This window comes from Heterodontus francisci, chromosome 22 (assembly GCF_036365525.1).
Source record: "Heterodontus francisci isolate sHetFra1 chromosome 22, sHetFra1.hap1, whole genome shotgun sequence".
Lineage (NCBI taxonomy): Eukaryota > Metazoa > Chordata > Chondrichthyes > Heterodontiformes > Heterodontidae > Heterodontus > Heterodontus francisci.
Window position 1 is genome coordinate 76,999,397 of NC_090392.1, and position 13,154 is coordinate 77,012,550.

The following is a 13,154-nucleotide window of genomic DNA, read 5'->3' on the forward strand; positions in this document are numbered from 1 at the left end:
TCTGAGAGACACAGTTTAAAAGGAGCCTTACTCTGCCACTGGGACGGTAACATACAAAATTTAAGAACTCATAACAGAAAATAAATGTCCAAGGTGGAAAATAGTTCTCCTTGTAGGAGTAACGGAAAATAACTTTTATTTATACAGCTGCACCTTTCACTTACTCAGGAAATCACAAAGTACTCCGCATGGTCAATGAATTGTTTTCTGACATCAGATATTGGTAATATATACAAATGTGCCAACCCATACGCACAAATCAAAGCCCCACAAATGAGCAATGAGATAAATGACCAGTTAATCTGTTTTAATGTTGTTGGTTGAGGAAGAAATGGTAGCCAGGTCAGAACTCCCCTGCTCTTCTTCAAATAGTGCCATTGAATCTTATGTCCACCCAAGCAAATAGGCAGGGCCTCTATTTAACATCACATCTGAATAACACCACCTCCGAGAGCACAGTAAACCCCTCATTACAGTGTTGAAGTGACAGAATATCTCTGGAATGGAGCTTGAACCCACAATCTTCTCACAGAGGCATGAGCTCTACCAACAAGCCAAGGCTAACACTCTCAAATTGAAGTCACACTGAATACAGTGAGAGGCTTAAAAGAAATAAAATGAATGGCATCCTCACCACTATCCGAAAACATATGTTCTGGACTAGTCATACAAATTTAACAAGATAGTCAGTCAAGCTGATGAATGCACCCTATTTCTGCTCTAAAATGAATCTTATTTGCTCACTGCCCCCATAAATACTTCGGCAGTTCAACTTTGCAGCTTGCCATTCACAAAGTTCCAAGGGAAGAGCTATACAGTTGGGGCTTTCCTAATAATTGAGTGGAAACATGTGTTGTAATGTGGTACTGAGCTTTGGAGACCATAACAAAAGGGGGCGGGAGAGAGTACGCGTGCGAGAGAGAGAGTACTATGAAACAAAATAGTACAGGGTATAAGATGTATTACAAAACTTTTATGCAGTAATGACAGTTATTCATTTCAGACTATACTGAAGTCATGTTGCAATTTCAAAATGGTGCATAGTGACACTGGACAGATGTAAACTGCTATATACCCTTTTATTTACAATTTTTAGAACCCTTCCATCAAATCAATGGCAAAGCATTTCAATACTGCTCATTAAAGTCAATATCTCTAAACTCAGTCAAAGCAGCTGCATCCCTGGGCTTAGGAATGGACAGATCAGCCAACATTCCCCCCCACCCCATCCTTATTGCTAACCAATGACTTACCTGGACTCCCCACCACCCGCAAAACCACTCCTGGAAAGCACATGCATAAATGTTCACTAAGGACATATCAGACTCTACTGTGAAGTGCCCAGTGGCCAAGTATTCTTGCAACACTGTCTAGCCTCGCATTTGAGTGATACTGGAAGGTTGGTGGGGTGGGAGGAGGAAGAGAGGGAAAAATAGCTGTGATGTCTTTCACAGTCATCAAGTAGCCTATTGGAATTCACCATCTAAGTTCAAATATGAAGAATTGCCAGTTGGTTGATGTACCAAAAGGCACAGGCATTCGTGGAGGCAAACCCTAATGGGTTAACACTTTTACAAGAACGAAGAAAGAACTGGGCAGAGGAATTCCAAAAATTTCCAAAATTGTTGCCTGCTTTGGCACAACTTGACCAGTAATTTAACGTATGCAGGTTTAGCAAGGCCTCAAGTGTCAAGTAGTGGGTGGAGCACATACCATGTCTCAGCACACAGATTAACTACTCTCACCAGTTCGTTTCTGGGTTAGCAAACAACCAAATAAGGCAGGTGCAAGCCCATGTACAGAAACATGGCACTGCATTTGGGAACACTGAGCTTCGCTGGAAATTCTGCCTTTGAACTTAGACAATAGATTTACATTGTTGAAAGTACGGTGCACTCATATGCTATGCCAGTGTTGCTTAGCTCTGCACCTGCTCAGAACACGCTGACTCCAACAAGAAGAGCTGCACCATTCAGAGAACAACTTTAGCTGTTCCCAAGCACATAACCAGCTTTTGGAGAGAGGTATGCATTCCATGGTCAACGCTGTAACTAATATTGATGAAGCCATCTATAATTATAATAAATTTCTTCTGGGCTCCCCTCTCCAATTCACTGTTGCATTTTGTGACAAAAGCCCACTCACTAATTGAACACAACTAGAATATATTGATTACAGATCAATAGATTGGCTGCTATTTTCAACAGTCACTGCAACAAAAGCTTCTGATAGAATCCTAATCGAAAAGTAAGTCAGCGTCAATACTGGGACTGAAGGTAAATCAATGGCAGTTTAAAAACACTCTTAAAATGCAAACGGCTTGTTGTGAGAACAAGGGTATTAATTTCAAGCACTACTTATATAATCTTAAATCACAACCTCGCTTTTTTTAAAAAGCTGGCCTCGTGGGTAAACTATTCAACACACTGTCCAATGTTAGGCTGCACCATACAGATCCAAAGGTTCCAAGTTCAATCACCAGTTTTAATAGTGAGTTAGTTGATCTTAGTCAAAGCAGCACAGTTCAGGTGGGCATGATTGGCCTGAATATTGCTGGGCTACTGAAACAGAAAAGAAAAATTAATATCCTAGATACTGCTCCTGATCACTGATTCTGGTCATCACTGTGGTGAGGGGAGGTGGGGGCGTAGTGGGATTGTTACTGGACTAGTAACCCAAAGAGCCAGGGTATTGCTCTGGGGACATGGGTTCGAATCCCACCACAGCAGAAGGTGGAATCTGAATTCAATTAATAAATCTGGAATTAAAAACTAGTCTAATGATGGCCACAAAACCATTGTCGATTGTTGTAAAAACCCATCTGGTTCACTAATGTCCTTTTGGGAAGGAAATCTGCTGTCCCTACCTGGTCTGGCCTACATGTGACTCCAGACCCACAGCAATGTGGTTGACTCTTGCATGCCCTCTGAAATGGCCTAGCAAGCTCACTGCCCGCCACCTTCTCAAGGGCAATTAGGGATGGCCAATAAATGCTGGCCTGGCCAGCGACGCCCACATCCCACGAATGAATTTTTAAAAAGTCAACATAATCTGTTTCAAATCTGCAATGACTTATTAGCTTTGTTAGCAGTTAATACAATTATATCAATAGTTTTAAATTATGCAAAGTTCATTTACAAATCAAAAAAATGTGCAGTTTTGATGTCCAAGATCAAGTTTAAGAAATTCTATTACTGTGGTACAGAAATGACCCAAAAACCCCAGCAGTGCACAAGTATGCTTTGCACATTACTGAGTGGTTACATCCATAAGCATGGAAAGGGTATTGATGCTTGCTATTTTGGAAGTGCTGCTTCCTAAAGACTAAAACTGTTACTAACTACCCCTCCATTAATGATCTGTCACCTACAAAGGCTGTGGAAGTTTCCCTTTTGCAGTGGCATTAAGTGTACTGCACAAAAACTACAGTTAAATGTTTGCTTCAGAAGCCATACTTGTTAAAAACCCTAGGATCGCTGTAGTTGTGATAGTAAAGTACTGTAAGTATAACTACTCAATACAACTACTTGCTAGGAATGATGTGTTTCTCACACATTACCATTACGGGCTATTTTTAATAAACCACGACGCTCGAAATTACTCAGGTTTCAATGACTTTCTAAGCCGAGTAATAGTAGTATCCTAAAATGAATCATTAAGGCCCTGACATACTGGACAGAGAGGGGATAGGGAGGTGGTTAATTAAAGTTTTGCCAAGAATTCACTGAATTATTTTTTAAAAAATAAAGTTACTCCCTGATAATTTTTTTTAAGAAGTCTAGATTCGTGCTACATATTCCCCCACCTCTTCCCTCCAATGAACTTATAAGAGAAAGATGTATTTCAGTTTGAAGTGGATAACAGTCTTGGTAGTTTTTATGTATTTATATATTTTAAGAAGCTGCAAATAATGCACTCGGGTGCATAAAGAGTAATGGGCGCAAATTAGAAAATGCACAGAAAGTAAGGGGCATGAAGGAGGTTGCAAAGGGGATAAAAACGGAGCTGAATTTACATCCATCCTGAACATGATGGCGGTCGCTGGAGGAAAGCCCGCCAAACAGGTGATTAGAAATGCAAAGGGAGCCGGGGCTGCAACTCCAGCTCAGGGCAAAACTGACATCTGCCCAATTTTTTTTTTTAAATAAACATTTTTTTCTGGAAAACTTTTAAACAAGGAACAAAATCCTGAAGGGGGAAGGCACCCACACGCGCAATCTCATTTTCTTTTTTTTTTTGCTGTCCAAAAAACTCGACCACCTCCCCTCTCCGTCCCTGGACGTCAACGATCTGTCAGACAGGCCGGTGCTCAACGCCACCTCTACACCCGCCCACCTCAAGAGACACTTTATTCCTGTTTATTTCCCGCATCTTTCTCCTCGGGAAATTTTATTTGTAATTTTTTGGAGGGGGGAAAAAGGGGGAAAAAAAATACCTCACTGCTGCTGCTTTCTCCGAAGAGGTCGTGGAACTTGTGCAGGTTTTTGCCGATAGCAGCGGAGACGGGCAAGGCGGCGTCGAATCCGTATTTTAAATCCTTCCTCAAGCCCAGGATCCGCAACCGTCCCGATTTTTTCCAGGGCCGAGCTGGGAAACGGGTCCTAGCTGTGTGCGCCATTTTAGGGAGTCTGTTTGTATGTGTGTGTGTGGGGGGAGGGAAGGATCGCCCGCCCCGCAACCTGAATAACGCAGCGGCCGCCCAGCTGCCGCCGCCGGCCGGAAACTGCCATATTCAGGGTCGAGGGCGGGAGGGAGGAGCCGAGGGGGCGGCACAGGCGAAGGCGGGGCACCCTGCAACCTGAATGTCTCAGCACGCAAGCGGCGGATGGTGGAGCTGTCGAAATTGGATTATTCATGTTCCCGGGGCAAGGGTGGGAGGGACCCGGCTCCCAACCCTGGACGATGAATTACAACCCCATGGATACACGTGTTGCTATGAAAGGCGATATTAATATTCAGCCCCCCGTGCCCCAAGCCAGGTTTGGGAAAACCTGGGAAGCTGAATAACGAAGAATCGATCCGTCGACATCTTAGTAAATTATGTAATAATCAGGAGCCAGGGCCCAGAAGCCGTTAACCCTGCATCAACATATTTCATCAACGGCTTAGTAGTTGTAAATAGGTATACTTATAATATACATGAGTCGGGCACTAAGCCATATTACGACATCGTTATTCCAACTGAATAACATAGTACCGATATGGTGTCAACTAATTACAGTGCGTTATCCAGGGTCCGGGGTCCAGCGAGAACTCTGGAATCTGAATAACTCAAGAGCAAAATGCAAAGAAAAATGAGAAAATATTAAACGCAGCTGATAAAAGTGCGTAACAATTTGTTTAAAAAAAGAAACGAATGCAAGTAGTAAAGAACTGGAAGCATTGCATGAAGCCGACGTAGCAAAAATGTCACGATTTTTAGATGCTATATTTGCATTTGTTTTTCAATTAAAAATGCAATTGGGATTGACAGTTTTCTGATGCGGGCACATACAGGACAAGCGTGCCATGTAGAAGTGTAAATTTAAGTTCTTTGCTGTTAACTACTAATCAGTTAAAGAGCAGCAGCCCCCAAAACAACACTTATGGTACTTGCACCCCAGCTGCCAGTGTGCTGTGACGCAACTTAAAATGCATTTTATTCAAGAGGGAGTGAGGAAGGAATAGGGTTGGGTTAACATGCAAATTGAGATACAGACACCTTTAAAGCTGAACACAGGAACAGATGGAAGGGGCCCCCACCATCGTAAAGAACAGAGTCTGGACGTAGTGTCCCATTCGTGGGAAGGACAGTTTAAATTTTCCATTGAATGCAAGGTGACCACTTTGTTGTCACTAGACGTCTAAGAGATTCTTAATTTAAAGATCATGCCACCCCAATTGATGCCTGGGTAGGGGGCACATCTAAACAGGCACATGCCAAATATGTTTTATGATAAATGCAATTTTTTTTATGGCTTGCTTAAAGATTTCAGTAATGATTGCACCCCTTCGATGCAAGGTCTCAGTTCAGGAATTTTGGAATGGTTGCAGCACAGAAGGAGGCCATTTGGCCAATCGAGTCTAGGACAGCTCTCTACAAACAACCCAGCTAGTGCTACTCTCTGCCCTTGCTCTGTAGCCCTGCAAATTATTTTCTCTTCAGATAATTATCCAATTTCCTTTTGAAAGCCACAATTGAATCTGCCTCCATCACACTCTCAGGCAGTGCATTCCAGATCCTAACCACTCCCTGCATAAAAAGCCCTTTATGCCACTTCTGCTTCTTTCGCCAATCAGACCCCTTATGATTTTGAACACCTATCAAAGCTCCTCTCAACCCTCTTCTGAGAACAAACCCAGCTTCGCCAATCTGTCCATATAACTGAAGTCTCTCGTACCTGGAACCATTCTTAAGTCTATTTTGCAACCTCTCCAATGCCTTCACATCCTTCCTAAAGTATAGTGCCCAGAATTGGACACAATACTCCAGTTGAGGCCAAAGCAATGTTTTATAAGGGTTCACCATAATTTCCTGCTTTTGTACTCTATGCGCCTTATTAAGCATATTCTCAACCTGCCCTGCCACCTTTAACAATTTATGCACATATATCCCAAAGTGTCTCTGCTCCTGCATCCCACTTTAGAATTGTACCTTTTATTTTATATTTCCTTTCCTCATTCTTCCTACCATAATCATCATTTCAAACTTCTCTGCATTAAATTTCATCTGCCACATAGCCACTCATTTCACCAGCCTATCACTATCCTCCTCACAGTACTTCCAAGTGTTGGGTTATCTGCAAACTTTGAAATTGTGCCCCACACACCAAGTCTAGGTCATTCACAGACATGAAGAAAATCACTGACATTTCTGCCAATCTCAATTTACTCTAAATTAGTGGATAAGTATATAATCAAGTTCAAGAATAAGGGGCGGGGAGGGGAGAAGAAGGAGGAGGAGGAGGAAAAACTTCAGTAGGTTTCCAAACACACTATAAAACCAAAAGGTTACCCAGGACATAATTCATAACTTACCAGCTAGCTGGCTTATTAGTAGAAGGTGGGCTAGACCTGTTAGAGGCTAGGATTCTTCCAATAATGTCATGAGTTTCTTCCCAACCCTTCCGTTTCACAATTGTCATGTCAATTACAGTTTTACATTTACAGCAATTCAGAATATTAACGATACAGTTCGAGGGGTTTCCCATGGATCCAGCCCCTCAGTCCAGCTTGGTGGGGGAACCTTACACTGTGGTCTTTCCCCATTGAGCCTTTGCTGCGGCTGCCCCAAGCTTTAGTGCGTCCCTCAGCACGTAGTCCTTGACCTTGGAATGTGCCAGTCTGCAACATTCGCTCGTGGACAACTCTTTGCGCTGGAAGACCAGCACGTTTCGGGCAGACCAAAGGGCGTCTTTCACCGAATTGATAGTCCTCCAGCAGCAGTTGATGTTTGTCTCGGTGTGCGTCCCTGGGAACAGCCCGTAGAGCACAGACTCCTGTGTTACAGAGCTGCTTGGGATGAACCTTGACAAAAACCACTGCATCTCTTTCCACACCTGCTTTGCAAAGGCACATTCCAGGAGGAGGTGGGCGACCGTCTCTTCCCCACCACAGCCAACGCGGGGGCACTGTGCGGAGGGGGCGAGACTTCGGGTGTGCATGAAGGATCTGACGGGGAGGGCCCTTCTCACCACCAGCCAAGCTACGTCTTGGTGCTTGTTTGAAAGTTCTGGTGATGAGGCATTCCGCCAAATGACTGACGGTCTGCTCGGGGAACCATCCGACAGGATCCACCGTTTCCTTTTCCCGTAGGGCCTTGAGGACATTCCGTGCAGACCACTGCCTGATGGACCGGTGGTCAAAGGTGTTTTTCCGCAGAAACTGCTCCACGAAGGATAGGTGGTACGGCGCCGCCCAACTGCACGGAGCGTTCCGCGGCAATGTGACCAGGCCCATCCTTCGCAACACCGGGGACAGATAGAACCTCAGCACGTAGTGACACTTGGAGTTTGCGTACTGGGGATCTACACATAGCTTGATGCAGCCGCACACGAAGGTGGTCATCAGGATGAGGGCCACGTTGGGTACATTTTTCCCGCCCATGTCCAGAGATTTGAACATCGTGTCCCTCCGGACCCGGTCCATTTTAGATCCCCAGACGAAGCGGAAAATGGCTCGGGTGACTGCCACGGCGCAGGAGTGGGGTATGGGCCAGACCTGCGCCACGTAGAGCAACAACGTGAGCGCTTCGCACCTGATGACCAGGTTCTTACCCACAATGGAGAGAGATCGCTGCCCCCACATGCCCAACTTTTGTCGTACCTTGGCTACTCGCTCCTCCCATGTTTTGGTGCACGCCCCGGCCTAGGATTCTTCCTGATCAATCGCAAATACCCTCCTGAAAACCAATACCCTAAAGGGCAAGAAGGGCTGGACAAGCAGTGGGAAGTTAACCACTTCTTTGTGGTGGTAGGGCACACATTTGTAGCTGGTGAAACTCCTGAAGTATTGTCATGCACATTAGAAGGATCCCCAACTCTTGGCTCTTGCCAAATTACAGGTAAATTCTCAACGTTTGAGAAGTATGTTGTCTCTAGGGGAAAATGTGTGCAATACCTCACAGGCAAACAGAAAATTGATTGAAATCACTATGGCAATTTGCTTCCACATGTCACATACCTGCAAAAAGCCACAGTATTTATTACAAGGAACGAAGAAACCAACTTCAAGCAACGATACAGTTCTCTGCTGCCAAATAACTTTCACATACGTCAGCCACGTCTTCAGCAGCAAGAATGATCAGTAAATGGTAGCAGGTTAAAAATCACAGGGCAGGAAAGGAGGGGAAAGCAATAACAAAGTCCCCACCTGTTCTCACCTAACACACCTTCCAGCAAAGATTTAAGCACAGGACACCTTCTCTACCTAAAGACAGGGGGACGGATGAGACGACCAATAGCAGCAATAGTTATACCTGCTGAGAATAATCATGAGCATACAAGGACAGACCAGGATTGAACCGAGGAAAATTATATAATATAGTTTCTGCTAAAAGGATATTTGGCTTAATTCTCACTCATGTGTCTGGTCCTGGGACAGTATGCAGTACTTTGAGACATTTGAGAGGCTATACAATTGCAAGTTTATTTTCCATCGTAAATATTCCAGAAGAGAGTTTGTTAATAGTGGACAGGTTATACCAGCACAAACGTGTATTGGGAATTGACCACAAGTGCACAATAGTGTTAACAGTATGGGAAAGACATCCAGAAACACAAGCAAATTCAATATGAGCTAGGAGAAAAACAAAGCACATTGTATATAAATTCTATGTTTGGATCAGCAAAGTAACAGGAGTAGCAAAAGAAAAGATGCAACAAACCATGCACTAGAATATATAACAGTGATGCCCACAATAGCACAGTGAACAACCATACCACTGTGCTGAGCCAATCAGATCCCAGTTTTGATCTTTGGTCTGTGTAGTCAGTTGGTCACTAACAGGGTAAGCATTACAATTAGTTTTAATATTTGAGATAGGGAGAAAAAAAAGAGGGAACCCAGTGAGTCCTGCTGGAAAGTGCATGTGACCATCAGGCCAGTAGAGAAAAGCACCCATGATTCTCTCTCCTCCCCTTCCAAATTAAAGGGTCACTGTCGAAGCACAGGTGACTAATGGCCAATGGGGTAATGTACTGGAAGGCTGCCAGACCCACAGAACTGCTCCCCAGCAAGAAATTCAGTGCCTTTAGGAACAGGAGAGAATTGGGGCAGGGAAGGGAACAGTGATTTGACAATCCATAACTATCGAATTCACTTGCATGACTCAGGCTACCAAATCTAATGAGGGAGGGGAGTGGGGGAAATCTATACACAAGTTAATAGAAAGCAGATTACAGTACAAGGCAAACTGCACTAAGAAAATAATCGTCCCTTTCTCAGTAATGGTATTTTAAAATTCAAGCCAATGTATATTGCAACAGGTTTAGTCATCTCACCTCACATTTCATCAGAATTTATTGTATAATAGCAACTTGGCATCAGCAGTGCCTTATACTGCCTGGAGGCAAAGATGATACTCAACCATAAACATACATGGCAATCTGATTTATAGACTTGCGTCACTTGTAGACACATGCCATACATTTCTACATGGTGCATTAACCATGCCTAGACTAAGTTGATGATGGCATCTCTTCCAAATTTCCATAGCAGTAATACACAATGTATGCAATCTATGACTCCATGCAATCATCCAAGAGGTTTTTGAACTCACCTTTGCTCAGACTACATGTAGCTCACTTGCTCTACAACCTCTCATTTTATATCTGAAGATTTTTTTTGTAAATCAGAGCAGTACAATTAGATGGCCACATTGCTTTAGGAAGTTAGGTACCAGGATGGAATAATTGGTCAAAAAACCATATTCACTTCAGAGGTTTATCAATGGCAGCACCTCCTTCCTTAGCTGTAGGCCAAGTGTGTTAGTTCTGAAGCTAAAATCCACTGATTAGGGGGAGGTGTCATTTAAGTAAAGTTTTCATCCAGATGGAAAATAAACTTGCAATTGTATAGCCTCTCAAACATCTCAAAGCACTGCATACATAAATTCAAGTCGGTAACTGCAGCAGCAGGGTCCTGGAAACAGCTTCAAAGGGTGTATCAGTTGATCCATTTTCAGTGGCATGCAAGCCAGTGAGAAGTCTGTTCTTTAAGTGGTGCCATTGACCTTTTAATGTCTACCAGTAGCGAAATAGTACCTTGGATCATTATTCCATTGAAAGTATGGCATGATTGCAACACAGCTGTTCAAGCAGAAGGCTCAGTTGTTAAATGTACAAACTGGTGTGGATTGGAGCCATGTAGACCAGGAAGGTTCAGCTTATATGTCTGTCAACCTCAGTGGATAGTAATACTGCAACAGATTTCACTGCCCAAGGGCTTTTTTGTGTGTGGGGTTGGAGGAGAGGCAAGGAAAAAGTTAATCACTCCCCATCACTGTCCAATGTTCCAGTGTAAAATGCATAAATGGTTAAGACTGGGCTCAGCTGGCTTAGTTCTACTTCTATGGCTTCTGACACCTGTGCCTTGCACGCAAGGGTCAATTGAAAATTGCAAGACTGATCTAAGGTACTTTGCAAGATCCTGCAAAGGATGGGGCGGCACAGTGGTTAGCACAGCAGCCTCACAGCTCCAGGGACCTGGGTTCAATTCTGGGTACCGCCTGTGCGGAGTTTGCAAGTTCTCCCTGTGACCGCGTAGGTTTTCGCCGGGTGCTCCAGTTTCCTCCCACAGCCAAAGACTTGCAGCTTGATAGGTAAATTGGTCATTATAAATTGCCCCTAGTGTAGGTAGGGAATATGGGATTATTGTAGGGTTAGTATAAATGGGTGGTTGATGGTCAGCACAGACTCGGTGGGCCGAAGGGCCTGTTTCAGTGCTGTATCTCTAAATAAAAATATGGAACCAAGATGAGTAATTGGAGGTACAAATCAACCAGTGTAATTGTATGCAAGGGGAGGCTCAGGGGCTTGAGTGGCCTACTCCTGTTATTTTTTTTTTTTAAAAAAAGGCCTTTGGAGTCAGGTACCAGAAGGTTCCCATCACCTGTGGATCTGCATTCTGAATCTGCATCTACAAGAGAGCAGAAAATGAGATGAGTGGTCGCAGGGAAAGAAACTAATCTCTAGGCTCAAAAGTTACAGTCCAAGGAAAAAGCTTGTAATTCCAGTAAACAATCATAAATGAATTGTACATTGTGTGTGGGCTTATTTGAGATGGGAGGGCAGTCTGCTGATTCAAAGCACTGACTATAGCAAGGATTTCCGTACTGGCCCAAAACCAACTCAACTGTACACGCTTGTAAATCACTGCCCAACCACCATACAACTATAGTCAGAAGACTGCATTCCAGATCCATAGATAAAACAACCCACTGATGAAACAACTAACAAAAAGTTATGCATTAGTGGTAGCTACTGAAAGGCCATGTAAACAGTAGTTGGCGAATGGCAGCTAATCCAATTGTGACCAACAGTTGTATTTAGCCTTCTCACACAGCAGTTTGCACTAGTACAGGCAGCTTGTCTGAGGGAAACAGGGGTAAAGGACAGATTTCCTAGAGCTAGAGTACTTCTTGGCTGGGCAGGGGAGTCCAATACTGCTAAAAGCTGGAGATTGCAGCATAACATTTTTCTGGCAGCTGTATCATCCTGTTGGACCATACCAAGCTGCAGAAATCATGTTACAAAACTTAATCTGAAGATTGGAAAACCTAGTCATGCAATTCTATTAAGACTTTATGGCAAACAGGATGGCCAGAGTCTGATCATAGAATCAAGCAGCACAGGGGCAGACCATTTTACTCATCACAATCTTCAAAGGGCTTTCCAATTATTCCTGCTCCCCTGTTCTTTGACCATAGCCCTGCAAATTTCTCCTAAGCCATACAACATTGCAAATAATTCAGAATATAATTGCACTTACATTATAAATTACTAATTTATGCAAGCCCAAATCATCACTTATTTTGCTAACCCAATCTACATTAAATCAATTTCCTTCAGTGCTCACAACCTCCAATCCTCTTACAGTAGACTGGCTGATCACGACATATGGATCTCCTTCATAATTTTCAATGGGGCAGAGTTCTTTTCAAACCTGCAGATACATAATTTATTCATGTATTTTGCAAGTCTCAAACAACTCTCCATTCACCTTTGATGAATGCACCAATAGTCCTTCATCCACTGACATTCTTAGACCTCGCATCAAGGAAATTAGCTCGCCTACTCAACATTTTCCCCCTCAACTCTGCTGTCTATAGCCTCCAGTATGAGGTTCTTTTAATTCTTCTCTCGTATTCTTTGGCAGGATACTAGAAAAATGCCATCTAACAGATCCCAGTCACCAATCTCTCCTCCGTCCCCTTTCTTAGCCCTTTAAAATTACTATTGTTGGTCAGTGATTCTATGAACCTTATTCCCTTGCTCCCAAAACAGAGACCATCTTACATGCTCTACCATGTTTGAAATGAACTCAGTGGATAGCATCCTACAGGGGCTCTCTCAAGATCTCAAAACTGCAGAACTCCTTACCGCATTCTATTCCACCCCCCAACCCCGACCTTACAAACTACAGAATTTTAAAACCCAAGTTGATGTCACCCAATC

At 43.5% G+C, this 13,154-nt stretch overlaps 1 protein-coding gene across 3 annotated transcripts in view; it reads right to left on the reverse strand.

Moving 5' to 3' along the window:
- kmt2a (lysine (K)-specific methyltransferase 2A) overlaps positions 1-4,619 on the reverse strand; it is a 143,151-nt gene extending 138,532 nt beyond the window's left edge. For all 3 annotated transcript variants that reach the window (XM_068054097.1, XM_068054096.1, XM_068054098.1), the window contains exon 1: positions 4,436-4,619. In XM_068054097.1, the coding sequence (XP_067910198.1) occupies positions 4,436-4,618 (183 nt within the window). In that variant the 5' untranslated portion in view covers position 4,619. The remainder of the gene's footprint in view (positions 1-4,435) is intronic.
- Between the last annotated feature and the right edge of the window lie 8,535 nt (positions 4,620-13,154).